Source organism: Triticum aestivum, chromosome 6D (genome assembly GCF_018294505.1).
Source record: "Triticum aestivum cultivar Chinese Spring chromosome 6D, IWGSC CS RefSeq v2.1, whole genome shotgun sequence".
NCBI lineage: Eukaryota > Viridiplantae > Streptophyta > Magnoliopsida > Poales > Poaceae > Triticum > Triticum aestivum.
In genome coordinates, this window is record NC_057811.1 from 469,453,304 (window position 1) to 469,474,415 (window position 21,112).

General features: G+C 45.8%; 1 protein-coding gene and 1 pseudogene across 1 annotated transcript; both read right to left on the reverse strand.

Moving 5' to 3' along the window:
* Positions 1 to 2,943: 2,943 nt before the first annotated feature.
* On the reverse strand, positions 2,944 to 4,429 carry LOC123142063 (BTB/POZ and MATH domain-containing protein 1-like; annotated as a pseudogene).
* A 7,347-nt stretch (positions 4,430 to 11,776) lies between these two features.
* Positions 11,777 to 13,339, reverse strand: LOC123142064 (BTB/POZ and MATH domain-containing protein 1-like). Its single transcript, XM_044561087.1, has one exon. The coding sequence runs from the start codon at positions 13,281 to 13,283 to the stop codon at positions 12,042 to 12,044; it is 1,242 nt and encodes a 413-aa protein (XP_044417022.1). The 5' UTR covers positions 13,284 to 13,339; the 3' UTR covers positions 11,777 to 12,041.
* Between the last annotated feature and the right edge of the window lie 7,773 nt (positions 13,340 to 21,112).

Below are 21,112 nucleotides of genomic sequence, written 5' to 3' on the forward strand. Positions count from 1 at the left end.
CTGCTTGCTAGTAGTGATGTTAGTCTACTACAAGAAACAAAGAAATACTTATCCTCAAATTTTGACATAACAGATCTTGGTGAAGCATCATATGTTTTGGGCATAGAAATTCACCGAGATAGGAACAATGGAGTCTTAGGACTATCTCAGAAGGCATATTTAGAAAAGATTCTTAAAAAGTATAATATGCATGCGAGTAAAGCCACACCTGCTCCAATAGTCAAGGGCGATAGTTTTGGGAAATTCCAATGTCCCAAGAACCAGTATGAGATCGATCAAATGAAAGCAGTACCATATGCTTCGGCAGTTGGCAGCTTACAGTATGCACAAGTGTGCACTCGCCCTGACTTAGCTTTTATCACCGGGGTACTCGGTAGATATCAAGAGAATCCAGGCCTAGAGCACTGGAAGATGGTAAAGAAAGCATTGCGTTATGCGCAAGGCACGAAGGACTACATGCTAATATACAGGAGAAGTGATTCCCTAGAGATAAAAGGGTATTCAGACGCAGATTTTGCGGGGGACAGAGATGATAGAAAATCCACGCCAGGATACATATTCACCCTCGCTGGGGGAGCTATTTCATGAAAAAGCTCCAAACAGTCGATAGCTGCATCATCCACGATGTATGCAGAATTCATAGAATGCTTCGAAGCCACGGGGCAGGCGATATGGCTAAAGAAATTTGTACCCGACTTGAAAGTGGTAGATTGCATTCACAAACCACTAAAGATGTACTGTGATAACCAGCCCGCAGTATTCTATGCTCACAACAACAAGTCGAGTAATGCTGCCAAAACAATAGAGATAAGGTATTATGTTGTGAAAGATAAAATCCAGGATCAAACTATAAGTCTCGAGCATATAAGGACAAAGGATATGCTTGCGGATCCGCTAACGAAAGGTTTACCACCCAATGTGTTCAAGGAACACTTAGCCGGCATGGGTTTAAGGGAAAGCCTTATGATTTCTGGATAGGCCCAAAAGGAACAGAATTTGTTTCTGAACATAAAGTATGTTGTAGCTGTATGATTCTAACGGCAATTAAGCCGTGACGATGAAACATGCTCTATGTACCAATATGTGATGAAACAGATAAACTAGAAAGTATAAAGTTAAAAGTAAAGTTGAGATCAAGGGGGAGAATGTTAGGTTGATCTCTCTCCGGTTCGAGCCCAACGGGTCGAACGGGCCCCTGACTCGCGCCCTGATCGGGGGCGCCCAACCAAACCATGGTTGGTGGGCCCCTGTGACCCGCGCTATATAAACAGAGGTGGGGGCCGGGGCGCTATTCACGAGGTTAATCGCTGCCACAATCCCCACCCACAATCCCTACCGATCTAGGGTTAGCGCGGTGCTCACGGGAAGCTCCACCACCGCCGCCGTTCACTCTCTGTCCACATCGTCACCGGCCCCTACTTCACCATGGCCGGCACTGGATCGAGCTCGTCTGGACAGACAGAAGGTAGGTTCACCGGAATGATCTAACCTATCCGATCCAAAGTTCTATCACAGACTACTCGTCGAGCGCAGAGCAACAGTCTTTGCAACCGGGCTACTCGACCTTCTTTAAAGTGTTAATCATCGGCCCGCCCAGCCTTTATATGTTCTCATCCAGTGAGTCAAGGTGGAGTAAGCCTATAAAATTAACTTTTGACACAGCTGGAGGGATCCGTGACTGTAAGCATCCCGACGCCATTGTGTCTCGTGGTAAGGTGCATTGGAGCGTCCGGAACTGGTATCCTGACTACTCCCTTGACATGGGCATGGAGACGTTTCACATCTCCCAGACAATGTTCATGGACAGGACAACTTACTCGGAAACCAATGAGGACCCACAACTTGCGGTCACCGCTGAAGGGACGCCCTTGGTGTTACTTCTGTCAAGACCAGGCCTCCAGCTAAAGGTCTGCACGCGGCAAGATGGAAGAAAGAGCGAGAATGGTGCTGTTGCCAAGGCCATGTGGCTCACCACGCGCACTGTCGAGTTGAAACCACCTAGTCTGATTAAAAGAAGGCCAGAGAAAATATACCTAAGATTGTTAGGAGAGAAGAGTGGAACGATGCTACTTAAGGATAGTCAGAGGCAGATTTACGTAGCTGACGTTGAGACAGGAGAGATGGAGGAGTTTGAGTTGCCTGACGGTTTTGATGGGCTTAATCGTCGGAAGGTCGTGTTGTTAGAGATGGACTGGTTGGCGCTATTTGTTTCCCGGCTCCGGAAGTGGTAGATGCATGCATGTAAGTCGAGTTTAGGCACAAAAAAGTCAGCCCAAGTATTTTTTTTTCATTCTGTCATGTTTCAGCGTTGGGTGGATCATGAGCATCATTGTCAAGCCAAGTCACGCTTGTTACTTGTTTTGCCCAACATTGAGCTTGTTGCCTGTTTGCCCAGCGTTGGGTGGATCATGAACTCAATTTTTGGTCTTTAGCTTGTTACTTGTTTTGAATAGCTTTGATAAGATATTTGAGAAATTTATGCATTGGACTTCAATTTTGTATAAACGTGTGGAAGAATCAGGCTCTTGTGCATGTGGGTGACATTGAGAAATAACAAATGTTGAGGAAATTCTCACTCTAAACACAAGGATTTGTGAAGCCAAACAAGATGGACTTGACGGTTGATTATACTTTTTTCATGCCGAGGGTGTGAAGAAGTTAATTCTCACAATTTCATAATACTATCGTGTGACGACACTCAACAACCCCGCATCACTACTGTCAGATGGTGTGGGACGGCTTTGCGTGATACAAGTACTATGGATGTTCGATGAACCATGTAGTTCTTCGATAGAAGGAAATATAATAAAGCTTCACATCCTGAACCAATTTCTATCGAGTGGCGTTGGGGCTCTCCATGTCCTATTTTTGGATGAATATAGGGTACGCACCACCCCTCACAGAGGTGAATTCGGCAAAACGTGGCTAAATTTTCATCTCGATCTTTAACAAGCTATAGGAAAGGTGCACGGATAAACTAAAACAGCTTCCTGATTACTACATATTAGTCTAGAAACCCAGATTCACCATTGCTGGAACACTCATGGGCATCATCCATCACTCACCTAATGCGGCAAGCACATGTCCATGAGCTCCATCATAAGAGAAGGGCAGCTTTCCCACAGATGCTGGAAGCCGCTGGTGACCATGACCGCCCTGAGCTTCGCCGGATCTGCAAGAAAATCGAAGCACGCCTTCTTCGGTCCCTCACAATGGTGCTGCTCGGCTAGCGCCAGGATGGTCACGACCGTGTCCACGTTAATGCACTCACAGATCCACTCCTCACAGATTAGCTTCAGCAGCCCCGTGCCATACCTGTCTGCCGCGACAAGAATTTTCCGGCACGTGACGTGGTCGTTCGCCATCCCCTGCAGTGACAGTGAGCTCGCGTACGCGTAACGGAGCAGCGCCTTGAACACATCCATCTCCATGTCTTCCAAGCGCATGACGCCAGAAGCGGCAGCATTGCCCTCCTTCATTGGTCCAAAGAGCTAAGACCGGCGAGCGGGCCGCGAGGATGCACCGGTGTGCGGCCACGGTCTTGCCGCCAACCTCGAACACCACGTCGGCGCCCTTCTCAGTCTCGAGGAGCTCGCCAAAGTCCTGGGACCAGTCGCATGGGGGCACGGAGACGTAGGTCACAGCGTTGTCCGCGGAACGGTAGCTGTGTATGACAACGATGTCGCACCGGACCATGAACGAGTTGTTCTTTAGATGCTTGGAGTTCTCCAGGACCTTCCTATTGATGAACTTTGTACACACCCAGCGGTCCCTGGAGGTGAATTCGTCCACCGATGCCAACGCCAGCAACGCCGCCTGCTTCGCCTCCTCCTCCTCGCCCGCGAAACAGAATCTGAACTGGGCGTTCACCGCCGTCGCGCCATCTTCTTCTAGTTCCAGGGAGAAGGACACATAGTCCGCAACCTCCTAGCGATCACCGTTGGGGTAATAGTAGATGCACCAACGGTGGCCGCCGACTGTGAAGGGCTGGGAACCGATCCCCTCGCCGGTGGGGACGCCCTTGGTTCGGGAGTAGTCGTGGATCGTGAGAAAGTGGTACCCTTCCGTTTTGTCGGCGACGATGGCGGATGCAGACCTCGACGGCGACATTGCCGGCCTACTCCTCGGGATCCAGTGCTCGCAAGTCGCAACTCGATCTCGCAGATGAGACGGGGCGTCGTTTGTTGCTGCTACTGCTGTTGGGCGAGGGTTTTGCGCCGGGCGGCGGTGAACGAAACAACTGTGCGTAGGATGGTTTCTTGCAAGTTCGATTTTGATATATATACGACGCTGCTGCGCTGCAAGCCGCACAGATTAAAAAGATGATGCAATCCAACGGTGCATGTGATACATCGTACTAAGGTGAGATTGTGGATTGAAATTATCGTCTCGTACGCTTAGGGGAGACGAAAGGAGGAAGGAGATCCTTTGGAAGATTTCGCCCAAATCTCCACACGTCAATTGTGGCTGAAACGATTTTGATTCACGTGACGGTCCACATGAATCCTTTATAGCCATATATATATTCCCTCCGTTCCAAAATAACTGTCTTAACTTTGTATTAGCTCTAGACTCTAGTACAAAGTTATACTAAGTTTGAGACACTTAATTTGAGACGGAGGAAGTACTATATATCAACGAGTTAAAAAATTGTCAAAAACAACCATGCATGTTGAGGGTGAGAAACCGCACGTACATGTGAAATTCGGCCAACAACTATAGCCATATTTGTGTTAAAAAGAAACTATAGCCATATTTGTGTCCAAAAAAGACTATTGCCATATTTGACCACGGGCCACAAGCGATCTAATACTATATTTTTAGAAACTTCACATGTTGTGTCTTGCCATGTGCATAGTTATCCTTACAATTATGGTTTTTAGAAACTATAAATGCTAGAAAAAAAAATCAAAATTATAGAAATACCTAAATATGAACCCAGTATGAGATTATGATTTTCGCTGTGGTGAAGGACCTATTGATTTGAGGGACATACTTATCAACTCTCCCACTATATGCGGCTAGCATTTATATGTACCTCTCCTCTCATCGATCCATCGCCGCTGAGTCCCTATAGGTCCCCGGATAGGATCACAAGCAGTTTCTCATCACAAGTCTTATCATTGGTTGCAACAAGTTTCCTCTCCGCGACGACCGGTTTTTGCATGCAAGTTGGCGTATGTGTCTGATGCAAACTAGGTGACTCGCGAAGGATCGAAGGGGATGGGCCCGTAGGATCTTGGTGATTTCTACGAGCGGTTGGACCTCCATGAGAGTGTTGATTGCAGGTAAGGTCGTATCGGGTGTTGAAAAGCTCATAGATTTCCGATGCCAAGATACTACTGATCTAGCTTTCAATCCCAACCACGGTGTATGTAAGCTTAGGCTTTTATGGAACTATCAGGGGAGGGGAGTGTGCATTTCATGAGTTGTTGGCGCTTGTGCAAGCCAACGTCCCCATGATTGTCTTCCGGCCGTGTCCATATCCGGCGGCCGTCTGAGCCCCTCGGAGTGGATGTGCGGTCACCATCGAGGTGGAGTAGACATCCTGCACGTCACCGATCGATGTGAGGTCGGCGATGGATCCATCGTGGTCAGAGCCCGACACGTCAACCACGACATGGTTATGGCGCTAGTGATGAGGACATGACTACCTTGGATACGACCAAAAATATTTTATACATGCATATTTGTCAGGTGATTTCTAGTGCAAACTATACAATAAACTATTTATGTTATCCAGAACAAAAATAATTCACACACTTTTGTGTTTTGTCTAATTGCAGGTGTATGGAACATTTGTACAATCCACATATGAAGATAGGGGGAAAGGAGAAGTTTAGGTTCTGTTCAAAAAGTCCTCTCACGTCACTTTTGGGCCAAGAGAAGATAGAGTCCAAGTCTCTCACGTTCTGGATTCAGATTCGGACTGCACATACATACCTGACTCAAAACGCCAACAACTTTTTCATACGGACTCCGAATTGGGTGATTCTTTTTTTGTTGGAAAGTAGATTTCGTCCTCTTTCCAACCCAATTGGATTCACATTTAAATTCGTCCAGAGCGTTGAGATATGAACGAAACAATCTGACGCTGCAGCAGAATCCGAGTCAAACAACAAGTCCAAAGGTGTTGCATCACCTCCACTTGGGCCCATGAGCCTTGTACGACCTAGGGTTGGTTTTAGGCTGCCTTGGGACGTCCTCCCACCTCCTTGGCCTCCACCCCTTGCTCCTATATAAGTAGATCCATCTAGTAGCTTTTTGCTTGGGATTTGTTTAGTTAAAAGTTAGCCATTGCAACTTCGTGTACTTTGTTTGTGTCCAATGACCAGACCAAGACCGCTTACGGACCCCCACCATTATCAATACTTCATATATATTCACAATATTCAGATTTCTTTATCATATTCTTGCTTGTTCTTCGATTGCTTGCAGGAATAGACTTTCGTGGTCAGGTTGATCGTGCTCCGGCGTGGTCAATAACCTCTCGGAGTTGGTTTAGCGATTACTAAGGCGCAACGTCGTGCACGTTTGTAGTCGGATCGTCAAAGTTGTCTCCACCAAATCGATAGTTATCACCTCATCGAAAGATCGGGACACCCTCGCCTCTATCAAGTGGTATCAGTTTTCAGGTTGCTCGGTGAGAATTTCCAGTTTCCCCTAGATTAGATTTATTTTCTTACCTATTGTCCAAGAAAAAGCCACAAAAAGTTAGATCTATTCATCCTTTTGTCCAAGCCAGTCTGAGCCTTTGCAATTTTCTTTTCATTGTTTGCATTATTGAATTATCGGTTGCATCGTCGTGTCGAGTTGCTGGTCTTAGGGTCTAGTTCGTTTAGAGTTTCGAGTTCTGTGTCACGTCGCCGCTGCATCATTATCCCTTCCGCTGTCCACCATACCATCCATCAATTTTCACCACGTGCTACCCATAGTTCATTGTCAATCATAGTTGAGGTCATTCACATCTTCGCTTGATCCAATCTGCATCTTATCTAGTTTGTCTTGGAAAGAGGGAGAGAAAAAAAGACAGAGAAAAAAAAGAGAGAAAAAAAAGAAAAAGAAGTCAGAGAAAAAAAGAGAGAAAGAAAAAGAAAAAAAGTGTGTGAGGAAAAAAAAGAGAGAATAAAAAAATTCGGATCTATCTAGACTCAATCTCGTAGTTGAATTCGGATTGAAATCTGTTTTGTGCACTGTTCAGTAAAACAGGCATAACTTCCTCATACGAAGTCCGTTTTGGCTCCGCGAGTACTCAAATGAAAGCTAGCGACGAGCCACATCTAAATAGTTGCAGAGACTAGTTCAATATTTGACACCTCAAAATCGTCTCCTAAATAGGTCTTTTTGCCCTCCGAAATTCGCGGACACAACTTATTCCAGTTTTTCAACCCAGTTTCAGAATTCTTTGACTCCTTATATCAACTCGGAATTGAGTTATTCTTTTTGCATTGGAAAGCTTGAGTTAGTAGCATTCTTTGAAAAATGTTATCAGAAAATTGGCTCAAACTTTTCAAGAGGAAAGTTGGAGAGAGTTGTTGTATATCCTGCTTGGCAATTGTTTTTCATCATTATCTTTACTGCCATTGTGATCTTCACTTATATCTTGCTGTCCAGAGCTACTTAGTACCCTTCATTGATGCTAGTTGTGCTATGCCATGACCTTATTAGTGTTCTAGGCTCGCGTCTCTAGTTCCGGTCTAGCCTAGGACCAGCACAGTACCGTCGTTGAGCGTTTATTCAATATTGCATCTTTGAATTGATTATTGCTAATATTTTGATACCATATATAGCCAACCCAGCTCCACATATTTCTACACCGTGTATACGTACGTTCTCCTGGCAATCGCTTTACACAATCTTCTAAGTTATTTGACACCGCTAGTTGCCTGTCACCACCTGCCGCATGGTAAGAACTTGTAAGATGTTGATATTTGCTTTACTGTGAGCACTTTACAATCACATCCTAGTAGTTCATCGGAACATTATTCTCGAATTTTGTTTCTTGTTTCTACTAATCATGACAGGTTCCGGAGATAGAAGTTCTTGGACGACGGACACATCATCACCATCACGAGAGTTGGGACAACACACACAAGCACATGGTCAGGTTATCTCTTTACCGTCATTTAAGGGTAGATTTAATCCCGCTATTTATCTAGCTTGGGAGCATGAAGTAGAACAAGTTTTTAGTCATCATGACTTTTCTGAACTTGAGCGAGTACGAGCTGCCACTAGAGCATTTACTGGTTTTGCTTCTGTTTGGTGGAGTGTGCATTGTAAGAAAAACATTGATAACCAATCCACAACTTGGAAAGATTTGAAAGATGTAACGAGACAACAATTTTTCCCTCCTTACTATCGTCGTGAATTGCTTCGCAAATTTGAACAATTTAAACAAGGCAATAACACTGTTCATGCTTACTACCAAGAGTTCAAATCTTATATGCATCATTGTGACATAGAAGAATCTGAGGATGATACAATGAATAGATTTTTTGGTGGTTTGAACCATGATATGCAGGCACGATTTCAGGATATTCCTCGTTGCATTACTGGTATGTATGTTCGTGCTTATACTTTTGAGAGACAGTTACAGGAGGATGCATTGGGTGACTACAACAACTACTATTCTAGTTCATGCTCACCACCACCGTTTGGTTCCTCCACCGTTGCACCTACTAGAGCAGCCACACCTCAGATTGTGAGTGCGACATCATCTCAAGAGTATGGTACATTGCCATCATCCGTACCTACATCAGCTATATCTTTGCGACAAGGTAACTGTAAAGGTATTGATGATATAACTTCACATGAGAATGATGCATGCCTAGTTAACTTGAATACATTATGTGTTGAGTTACCTGTTGATTTGAGCGCATCACCTATTTTAGAGAATCATGTTACTGTCATGAATGCGTCATGTGATCAAACAACTGAAATACCAACAATTTTGAGTGCACCCAATGAATTAACTGTTGATGCAAAAGAACCAATGTTTAATCATTTTGATATGACCTCTAATCTTGGTGATGATTCTGTGTCAAATGACTTATTGCATGTTTGCTTATTTAAGCATGTTGTAGCATCTAAATTTGATGCAAGTAAGGTTTATTCACCAATGTTGGGATGGTTTAATGATGAATATTGTCAATCTTTTCATATCAATAAGAGCTTCACTTATATGTGCAAACTGAGTTGCAATACTTTCATGCCTTCTACTTCTTGTGATAATATTTTGGCTTTATATTTTATTAACTATGAAAGTTACTCATGTATACATGTGTCATATATGCAAAATCCATGGGAAGTAAAAATGGATGACATATACATATACAACATGTACACCTTATCTCTTTTGTTAGCCACAATTCAGATTAAGCAACGCCGAGGACAGCTTTATTTTCAAAAAGGAGAGGATGATGAGGACATGACTACCTTGGATACGACCAAAAATATTTTATACATGCATATTTGTCAGGTGTTTTCTAGTGCAAACTATTCAATAATTATGTTATCCAGAACAAAAATACTTCACACACTTTTGTGTTTTGTCTAATTGCAGGTGTATGGGACATTTGTACAATCCACATATGAAGATAGGGGAAAAGGAGACGTTTCGGTTCTGTTCAAAAAGTCCTCTCACGTCACTTTTGGGCCAAGAGAAGATAGAGTCCAAGTCTCTCACGTTCTGGATTCAGATTCGGACTGCACAGACATACCTGACTCAAAACGCCAATAACTTTTTCATACAGACTCCGAATTGGGTGATTCTTTTTCTGTTGGAAAATAGATTTCGTCCTCTTTCCAACCCAATTGGATTCACCTTTAAATTCGTCTGGAGCGTTGAGATATGGACGAAACAATCTGACGCTGCAGCAGAATCCGAGTCAAACAACAAGTCCAAAGGTGTTGCATCACCTCCACTTGGGCCCATGAGCCTTGTACGACCTAGGGTTGGTTTTAGGCTGCCTTGGGACGTCCTCCCACCTCCTTGGCCTCCACCCCTTGCTCCTATATAAGTAGATACATCTAGTAGCTTTTTGCTTGGGATTTGTTTAGTTAAAAGTTAGCCATTGCAACTTCGTGTACTTCGTTTGTGTCCAACGACCAGACCAAGACCGCTGACGGATCCCACCATTATCAATACTTCATATATATTCGTAATATTCAGATTGCTTTATCATATTCTTGCTTGTTCTTCGATTGTTTGCAGGAATAGACCTTCGTGGTCAGGTTGATCGTGCTCCGGCGTGGTCAATAACCTCTTGGAGTTGGTTTAGCGATTGCTAAGGCGCAACGTCGTGCACGTTGTAGTCGGATCGTCAAAGTCATCTCCACCAAATCGATAGTTATCACCTCATCGAAAGATCGGGACACCCTCGCCTCTATCAGCCAGGGGTTGCCGATCACCTGTAGCGGCGCCGGAGAGTGCCACTCCGCCTCACGGACGTCTGCCGCGAAGTCCATGGTGTTTTTTTTTAATTTAGTTAGTTACTTGCAAGTTAATTTACTTACGCATGAAGGATTTCTATAAAATGAGAACCTCTGTTTGCTGCTCTGAAATGGGAATTTGCACTTGGAAGAATTTCATACCTTCATAAAACCAAATCAATACCGGAAAATGAGTTATCATGAGGACCGGGGCATCAATACTCAATAAACCACATATCGGTTTGAAAATAAAAAAATAAAATATTTAAATTCCAACATGACTGAGCATTATACTCAAGTCTTTTTTGCCGGTGCTGAAGTTAGAGAGAAATTAAACAAAATCCTTGACGTTCAATCAATCAACCATGCATGGAAACCTCTGTGAGAAAGAATAGAAATGGAAGATAAAACCAGCATAATGTCTATAATTGGCACAGATGAAACTGCCTAATATAGCTTTGACACTCAAAGTTTGAGTAAAGCCAGTCCATGGTGTCAGTTATTTGCAATTCAGTACTATTTTTTTTTGAGGGAAAATTCAGTACTATTATTATTTTGCACCAAACTACAAATCTGATACACAACAGCAAATCTTGTGTAGGCAGCCTTGACCACGTGTAGGTCATGAAAAAATAATGTTGGATATCTAATTTTCTAAGTCGAGGTAGCATCCCCCGTGAAAATATCTTGTAATATGACTAGCCTTAACGAAAGTTACGCCTCCTCTGGTAAACAGAAGCAAAACGTTGTCCTGAACATGTACCAACACATTACCAACAACAACAATCCTAGAAGCAAACTGATTTGATGAGAATTTTCATGATGCCTTCTGTTCCGAAATCACCAAATCCATGAGGGTGTGGGTATTGATTGTTATACCATATCCTGCAGAGTTCTTGGGTAATAAATCTCTTCTTTTTCTTCATTTCCAACTGTTTTTTCATACAGGCATAGGGTTACAACTTTTCTTCATTTCCAGCTAGCTAGTGTCAAACCTTAAAATTTAACCCACAAAGAGAATGCAAAGTGTGAAATTTACAGGAGTAATGTTGATCGATAAAATGATCAAGCTATCTGATAACAATGTAGTTGTTGATTAACAGGCAAAATAGATAAGAAACAATTTTTTTTTGGATAAGAAACAATTTTGACTTCTCATCCTGAATGCAGGGAAATAATATAACGAGACAACCAACATCAACATGTCCAGTTGAGGTTCAACTGACACAGCTACCTGAAAAATAGTAATCCATGATAAATTGGCAAGCGTGACATTACTGACAGAATAATGTGGAACTACTTGCATCTCACAGAAAGATAAGGTGAAATCATGTAGCACAAGAACTAAGTGATAATAACATAAGCCAATTAGGTAAAGAAACATCCAATGCAAAACCGACGCAATATCTGATGACAAAGACCTGAAGCCATGACATTCAGAAACCATGCAAGATTGATGCTAAAACAAGCGAAATATCTGATGACAATAAACCTGAACCCATGAGTTACCGTTGCCAAAAATCTGAGCACTCTATGCCCACTGATTACAAATGCACTTCCCGGTTAGTCTAAGACAGCTAGCTCATTACCAGTCGACATCGATCACTCAGCTAATGCTGCAAGGACCTGGTCATGAGCTCAGCCATAAGAGACGGGCTGCTCGCACTCAGATGTTGTAAGCCGTCACTGGCCAAGGCGGCCCTCAGATTTGTCGGAGCGGCAAGAAAATCGAAGCACGCCTTCTTCAGCCCCTCACAGTGATGCTGCTCAGCCACCGTAAGGATAGTTGCCACCGTGCCTACGTCGATGTACCCACACAGCTTCTCCTCACATATCAGCTTCAGCCGCCCCATGTCAAACCTGTCAGCCACGACGAGCAGATGCTGGCAGGTGACGTCTTCCTCTTCCTTGTGCATCTCAGGCAACGATCCTGTGTACGCGAAACAGAGCAGCGCCTTGAACACCTCCACATTCATGTCTTCCACACGCACGATGCCGCCTTCGTCGGCCTTGCCCTCCTTCATTGGTCCGAAGAGCTCAGCTGCAAAGACCGGAGAGCGGGCCGCGAGCACACACCGGTGCGCCGCGACGGTCTCGCCATCAACCTCGAACACCACGTCGGTGCCTTTCTCGGTCTCAAGGAGCTTGCCAAGGTCCCTCCGCAGGTCGCATGGGGGCACAGAGACGTAAGCCTCCTCGGCGCGGTAACCATGGACGACGACGATATCACACCGGACGGTGAACGAGTCGTTCTTTAGGTTCTTGGACTTGAGCAGGTCCTCCCTTCTGATGAAGGTGGAGTAGCGGTTGAAGAAGCAACACCCCCTGGACGAGTATGTGACCACCGGCGCGGACCTTAGCCGCCCGACTTGCCTTTGCTCCGGCTCCCCGGCTAGGCAGAAGCTGTGCTTGGCGTTCACCGCCGCCTTGACATCTTCAGCGAGGATTAGGGAGAGGGAGACGTAATCCGCGACCGCTGAGGTTATGCCGTTGGGGTAGTAGTCGATCCGCCAGCGGTGGCCGCCGAGTTGGAAGGGCTGGGAACTGATCTTCTGTCCGGTGGGAACGTTGGTGCAGGAGTAGCCGTGGATGGTTAGGAGGTGGTGCCCGCTGGCCGTGTCGGCCACGATGGCGGACCTCGAGGACTTCCCGCCGGCTCCGGAGGACGCCATTGCCGACCTTCTCCGCGGAATCGGGCGCTCGCGGCTCTCATAGGGATAGGGGGGTGGGGCGCCGCCGCTTGGTGCTACGGGCGACGAGGGTTTAGCGCGGCGGTGGAAGGGGAGGAACGAGGCAAGAAGATGGAGCAGATCGCTCAAACAGTCCGTGACGAATTTTCCGATAGGATCCATCGGCGCGTCTAGATCTGCTGCGCGTCTGTTGCATGTCTAAGGTGAAAACCACTCCGTAACAGATATCCTCAGGAGTGTGGGCGTTTGGAAAAGTCGATCGTGCTTATCCATGAGTTAGTTAGATATAATCCAAACGTGTTTTTAGGGGGTCACAACCGTTCGACACATAACTTTGGCTATAATGAATGTCTATATAAAATTAGTATAAAGACATATGAAATAAAATTGTTTTGCAAGACAATTATGACGATTCCATTTATACATGTTCAATACATGTACTTCGATACTCCCTTCGTTCCTTTTTACTGTGCATATAAGGTTTGTTTGAAATCAAACTACGTAAACTTGACCAAATTTATAGCAAAAAATATCAACATCTACAATACTAAAGTTATATGGTCTAAAAATTAATTTTATGATGCATCTAATAATATTGAGTTTATATTGTGAATGTTGATATTTTTTCTATAATGTTGGACAAACTTCACAATGTTTGACTTTGACCAAATATTATATGCAGACTAAAAAGAAACCGATGAACTATATATTAATGGTTAAAGTCGTGCATCAAAGATCATGCAAAGTCAAGAACGCCATATATTTTGGAATGGAAGGAATATCTTTTTCGCTTGTAGACAGTTTTTGTCATGCATAGTTGCAAGTGTGATGATGGACATGCAATTGTTTCCTTGGTGGTTTTCTTCTTCAAACAAAAATCCCCACACATCGAAGATTTGTTCAAATCCTCACCCGAACCCACACGGCATTGTCCGTCAAGGCTGAAACGATTTTTCTGATAACAAGCGCATGTGAGTTTGAAAAATATGTCAAAACAACCATAAATATAACCATTTTTGTCGTGGAATTGTCACGGCAGATGTCCTCGTGTTAGGACTTAGTCGTGGAGCCATCGCCGCTAGGAAGCTTAAAGGGGTTAAACGGGACAAGGAACACGAGGGTTATACTGGTTCGGCCCCTTACGGTGAAGGTAAAAGCCTACGTCCAGTTGAGGTGGTATTGCTTAGGGTTTCGATGACCAGGGAGCTTAATCGCTATGCCCGGTTCTCGATCTGTTGTCTCTCTCCCTGAACCGCCGCCGGGTCGTCCCTTTATATAGAGAGGTTGACGCCCCGCGGCCCTCAGAGTCCCGGCCGGCTTATAACAGTATCCGGCTCGGACTCTTAACTACTCCTGCCTTACATTACAAGTCTTGCCATAACGTCGGGTTATCACTACGGTCCTTAAGCCGCCTCCGGGTCTTAAGCCCATTATTGATCCGCCACCCACAAGCTTGGTACTGGGCTTCACGTGATGATCATTATGACGTAACCCGGCCCCTCCTGGGCGGGTGACTCTAATGGTTATATCCTCAACATTAGGCCCCAGATTGATTTGAACCGGTTCATGTCAATCTTCAATCCCTTTGAAAGAAAATCTTCCGGCTTCTACTTGTGCGAAAGTTATAACCCGCCGTGACGTCATCTTCTGGATCCTTGGTAACCCGCCGTGACGTCATCTTCTGGATTCTTGGTAACCCGCAGTGACGCCATCTTCTGGATTCTTGGTAACCCGCCGTGACGTCATCTTCCATTAAGTTCATTTTTTATTCTGTCATATCCCAACGGATCTTATCTTTAATGGCTATCCCAAAAATCGAGGCGTTTTCGTGGCAAGATAATCACGTCGTGGCCTCCTCGTTTCTCGCGCCCATTCATCAGCCGTGCCTTATAAATAGGCCCGGCCCATAAGCCTTCGTTCACTTCCTCTCCTCCATCGTCTTCCTCCTCTGACGCCCGAAAGCTCGAGCTCCACCGCCGCCGCCGCGCCTCTCGTCTTCATCAACCTCGGCCGCTGCATCACCCTGAGTCGGTCCAGAGAAACGGCGGCGACCTCCGCATCCCATCAATGCCAGTAAGTCCTTGCCACTCCATACAGTAGATCCGCATTAGGGTTCTTGTCGTTCTCCCCTGTTCTTCGCAGTTCGTCGCCATTTCTTTATAGTTCTTCCTACACGGCCCCCTTGGATCCAGAAACCATATAGAGCCGCGGTTTCCCACCCATTTTCAACAGCAGCATGTCCCCTTTACTTGCAAAGATATCTTCTTAGAGATCATGAACTTCTCTGTATCAGCTTTCTAGGTCTAGAAATTTTTTCTTTCTAGACGATCGTTTGATCCAAAATAATCACTGCGATCTGTGAAACTTGTTTGTGCCACATTTAGTCAAAACTTGCATCTGTTAGCTATGGCGGCTCATATCTCCGGCTTAAAAGAGGCCGAGGCCATGCGCTGTGAAATTTCCGGCTCATTGGTGACAGAGTTTTAAACAACTTGAATTATTCATGATGCCCACAGCGGCTTAGATAACCCGACACAATTAGCCATATGTCATTAGGCCCCTTCATAAGCCGCCAACTTGAATACTGAACTGTAATCTTCCTCCGGCTTATCTTTGAACCGGACATTTCCCTTTGTCATAGGCTTTCGTCTTTCACAATGCCGCCCAAGGCTCCCAAGGCACCCATTACGTGCAACTGGATGAGATCCAATGTTACTGATGATACTTTAGCTGATTTCGTGAACACGGGTTATCTGCCTAAGAAGGAGGTCATGTCTTATCGTGCCCCTGACCCGTCCGAAGAAAGACCTCAACCAAGAGATGGAGAGGTTGTGATATTTGCTGATCACATGAGCCGGGGCTTTGCTCCTCCCGGCTCAAAATTCTTCAGAGACGTTCTGAACTTTTTTGATCTGCGACCTCAAGACATTGGACCCAATTCCGTGTCGAACATTTGCAACTTTCAAGTGTTTTGTGAGGTATACCTTGGAGAGGAACCCAGTCTGCTACTCTTTAGGGAGTTATTTTATTTGAACCGCCAGAATGAATGCGCCAACGGGCCTAGTTTGGAACTTGGTGGAATCTCCATTCAACGACGAAGAGATTGCCTCTTTCCTTATGCTGAGCCGCCAAGCCACCCAAAGGACTGGAACCAGACATGGTTCTACTGCCAAGATACCTCTCCGGCTGACGAGAACCCTCTGCCCGGCTTTCGTGCCCTGCGTCTGGAGCCAAATCACCCCCTGCCAGACAAACTATCTCAAGCTGAGCGTCAACCACTGATCCCCACCATTAACAAGATTAAGGCTCTTCTAGGAAATGGCCTTAACGGCGTCGATCTGGTCCGGGTCTGGATTTCTTGGCGGGTGATTCCCTTGAGCCGCCGCCCCGGCTTAATGTGTGATTACACGGGCCGGAAGGATGACCCTCTGCGGCACAGCCCCAATGACCTACCTGAGGACGTTGTTGACGATATGACCAAGTCCCTCTTGAACGAGAGCTTAGCAGACTGCGGGAGGACCGGCTTAAGCCCCTTCTGCCAAGCTAACCCGGCTCCGGCGGTAAGCTACCAATCTGAGCACTTTACTTTCCATCTTAACAATTTTCGTTTTAACTTCAAGGAAACCTTTGTTGCATTTTTTCAGGCTAATGACAAGTTCTGGAAGGTCAAGTATGACCATGAGGCTGCTAAAAAAGCCAGGAAGGCTAAAAAAGCCGCCAGGAGAGCCGCTCCCCGCAAGAAGGGAGTAAGCCTAGCGCCTCAGAGCTGCTTCAGTTGGATGATAGCTCCGAGTCAGAGGTAGCCCTTGATTCTTTAGGCTCTTCTTTTGTTTTTCGTCTGTTTTTAACCACCTTATTGACACTAATGATCCGCAGGATGATACCGGAGCGAGTAACCCGGTGATTGAAGAGGTAACTATACTTTCCTCCGACTCGGATCCCTTGCCAAGGCTGAAAGTCCGAAGAGTAACCCGGAAAGTAAGATTTTCGCATCCTTTAGCTTATCAAGATCCTCAATTTCTTTTGAAGCAACAGATTCATGAGAGCCAGAGGCAAACCCGGGCCAGCAAGGATGCAGACCTCTCCTCCGGCTTACCCGAAGCATCAAGAAAGCGCCGGACTGAGGTTATCTCCAACTTATACCCTTTTCATCCTTTAGCGGGCGTCACTCGTCAACCACTCAATTCATCTGATTCAAACTATCAGGAAACTTCACCTTCCTCCGGTGACTCCATGCAATCTAACTTGCCGGCTTTCAAGACCGCACCCGGGTAATGATAATCATCTCATTTTGTGCTTATCTTACTTATGTTTTTTGTTCTAACCTTTTGACTTTCAGTGCCCAAGCCAAGCTCAGCAAGAGGGCCAAGAAAAATAAACCGGTCGAAGAGCCGGACTTAACCGAACCCAATGCCTCTGCCTCTGAGCCGCCATCTGCACCAGCTCCGGAAACCGCCGCCTCAACTGAAGAACAAACCATGGCGGGTTCTGACAACCCGGAGATTCCCAGCTCAGCTCAACCGGCCGATCACCCGGATGTGGTGATTACCCGGACTGAATATGTTGAGCCGGGAAGACCCACTGTGCTGGCCAGATGCTCTGCCAAAGAAGAACTGCTGGAGCGCCACATGGCTAGACTGGAGATCACTGACTATACTAACTTGAGCATTGGAGACATTGTTTCTGGTTACATTGGTCAAGTGCACAACAGCCGGGACCTGGAGATTGATATGGTGAAGCAGATACAGCAAAAATCTGAGGTACAACTCTCTTGCTTACTCCATAGTCATCCTTACCATGCTAGCCCCCAAGTCTATTACTTATGATAGAATATGTTGTAGACTTAACTTCCGGCTTACCTTCATGAACCGGCAATTGTAAATAGAATCTTTCAGCATACATTAGCCCCCAAGTGCCAAGTGTCTTTGCTTGCAAAGTGCTTGGGACTTTAATGTTGCATAATAATCACTCACACTGTAACCCGGAATTTGTACAGGCTGCCTGCAAGAAATTTGAATCTAAAATCTCTGAGCTGAAGAACCGCCTGAAGACTCAGGAAACTGAGACCCGGAAGGCCAATGCCAAATTTGAGTTCAGTGTTGCTGCACAAGAAAAACTGAAGAAGAAATTTGAAACAGAAAGAAAGACTTGGGCCGAGGAGAAGACTGCCTTGCTCAGCCGGGCCGAACAAGCAGAGGCTGCTCTGACTGAGAGAACCGCCGAACTCTCCGGCTTAAAACGCCATGTGTCACAGATGGTCTCCATAATCTTTGGTAAGTCATTCTGCAAGTTTTTTACCAAGGTTACATTCCTTATGTCCCATAAGTCCCACCATTGCCATCAGCTTACCTGGCTTTATTATACAGGTCCCAGAAGCTCCAACCTTAATCAGAATGTTCTGACCAAGCTGAAGGCTGTTTACACCTTGGTGGAGCAACTCTACACCGGGGCACAATGTGCTTTAACCGTTGTGGCTCTGTCCAATGAGGTTCCGACTCACCTGGCGGACGTACTCAGGCGGCTTGCCGTTCTTCCTCAGCGCTTCCAAGAGCTAAGACGGGCCTCTGCAAGAGCCGGAGCTATAGCTGCTTTGAGCCGGGCCAAGGCTTTTCTCCCGGAGCTAGACCCGGCCGACATCGCTCTTGGATACCCCAGCCTGAAGGAAGATGGCACCCCCTTTGACCAGAAAGATTTCGCTGCCTGTGTGAAGAGCGTGCGCCCGGGGGCCACCCTGATTGGGAATGAAACCGATCTTACCAAGTATCAGCCGGGCTATGAAGCGGAGAATCAGAGGATCCCCACTCCACGTTATGAAGCAATCAGCTTGATCCCTCCGACTCGTAAGCATACCTTCGCCCCAGAAGTTGACCCGGCCGGGTTAATTGATGACGAGGCTCAATTTGAAGCTTTGAGCGGCATTGACTGGAAATCATCAACCTTCCAGGTCATGGAATCAGCCGGAGGAGCGGAGAGGGATGAGCCGGAAGCTTCGACCCAACAAGCACCTTGATTTTTAGGCGGCTCATGGTTACACCTTAAAACAATGCCTCACCTTTTGGACTCGGGGAGTCTTGTAATAGAGTAGGACAAACACTTAATTTTGTCGTGCCATCGTGCACGTGTTGAATGCTTAACTCCATTTAAGCTGCTTCTTCATATTCCTCTGGGTTATAATTGATCATTTATTTTCCTTAAGCTTGAAGAACTGTCTTTAATTGTTCTACATAGAAAAATAAATCACAAGTCTCTAGGCTTACCGCATGGAGAGTCATATATCTTACACTTAACCCGAAACATAACCAAGGTCATAAAAGACCGGCTCTCAACCATATCTTCAGGATAACCACAATAGCCTACCTGCAAACTTTGCAAGTATATGTCCGGTTTATGTAACCCAAATAATGAGGTTGAGAACTCAACTCCGGTTCACCAGCATTGATAATGCTTTATTGTGTGCTAGTAACATTGTTAATCAAAGTTAAGCCGGCGGAGCAAGAACCGCCCTTGCCCACTGTTGATATGATCAAAACAACTTGTTGTAAACAAAAAGGTCAAAACTTAAGGGCTTCTGATTCGAATACGACCAGAGAACCGTACCAAAGGGGTTAAGCTAAGATTCGAATGCGATCATATAGCCCCCAGTGGCGTTGGCGTTGCCGATCAAGAGGGTACCGACAACTATGTTCTCTTTGGTTCGAATACGACCTATGTGTGAACAGGAAGCCCCCAAATGACCTTGAGAGTTGTTTAACGACGCTGATTCGAATACGATCCACGTCGGTTCCCAAAGGGGGTTGAGCTATGATTCAAATATGATCAAGAAAAAACTCCCCAATGAGCTCGGCAATTTTGCCAATCAAATGGGTATCGACAGCTATGTTCTCTTTGGTTCGAATACGACCTATGTTTGAACAGGAAGCCCCCAAGTGATCATATTGTTAACGGCTAGATTCGAATACGATCATAAGCCGGATCCACCTCCAAGTGACCATGTAATGTTGTAATGGAAATAACACATTTACCTTTGGAGGAGAAAAGGACAGAGGTCCTGCTTTATTATTTATCATAATATATACATGGCTATAGAAATATGTACATTATGAGAGCCGGTGGCTCAAGTGTAATAAGGCCGAAGCTGGGCTATGTTCCACGGCCGACGGGTCTCTTCCTCCGACTTGCGTGAATCTTTGTGCTCCTGAACATCGATAAGGTAGTATGACCCGTTGTGCAAGTTCTTGCTAACCACAAAGGGTCCTTCCCAAGGCGGGGATAACTTGTGTGCGTCTGTTTGATCTTGGATGAGCCGGAGCACCAGATCACCTTCCTGGAAGACCCGGGACTTAACCCGGCGGCTGTGATAACGACGCAGGTCTTGTTGGTAAATCGCCGAGCGAGCTGCTGCCACATCACGCTGTTCGTCCAACAAGTCAAGAGCATCTTGGCGCGCCCGCTCATTATCCGCCTCAACATAAGCCGCCACTCGAGGCGAGTCATGACGGATGTCGCTAGGGAGGACTGCTTCCGCTCCATAAACCATGAAGAAAGGCGGGTAACCCGTAGATCTGTCAGGAGTAGTATTGATGCTCCATAACACGGAGGGTAACTCCTCCACCCAACAACCCGGCGTCCGTTGCAAAGGGACCAAAAGCCGGGGCTTGATGCCCTTCAAAATCTCATGATTAGCTCTCTCAGCTAGACCATTGGATTGAGGGTGAGCCACTGATGAAACATCAAGTCGAATATGCTCTCGTTGACAAAACTCCTCCATGGCGCCCTTAGACAGATTGGTACCATTGTCAGTTATAATGCTGTATGGAAAACCGAAGTGAAATATCACCCTTTTCATGAACTGAACCGCTATGGCCGCGTCACACTTGCTAACTGGCTCTGCCTCAACCCACTTTGTGAACTTGTCAACTGCCACCAAGAGGTGGGTCTTCTTATCCTTGGACCTTTTAAAAGGCCCAAGCATATCAAGCCCCCAGACCGCA

Coding starts and splice junctions, on each gene's coding strand:
- LOC123142064 (XM_044561087.1), bottom strand. CDS start 13,283: ATGGATCCTATCGGAAAATTCGTCACGGACTGTTTGAGCGATCTGCTC.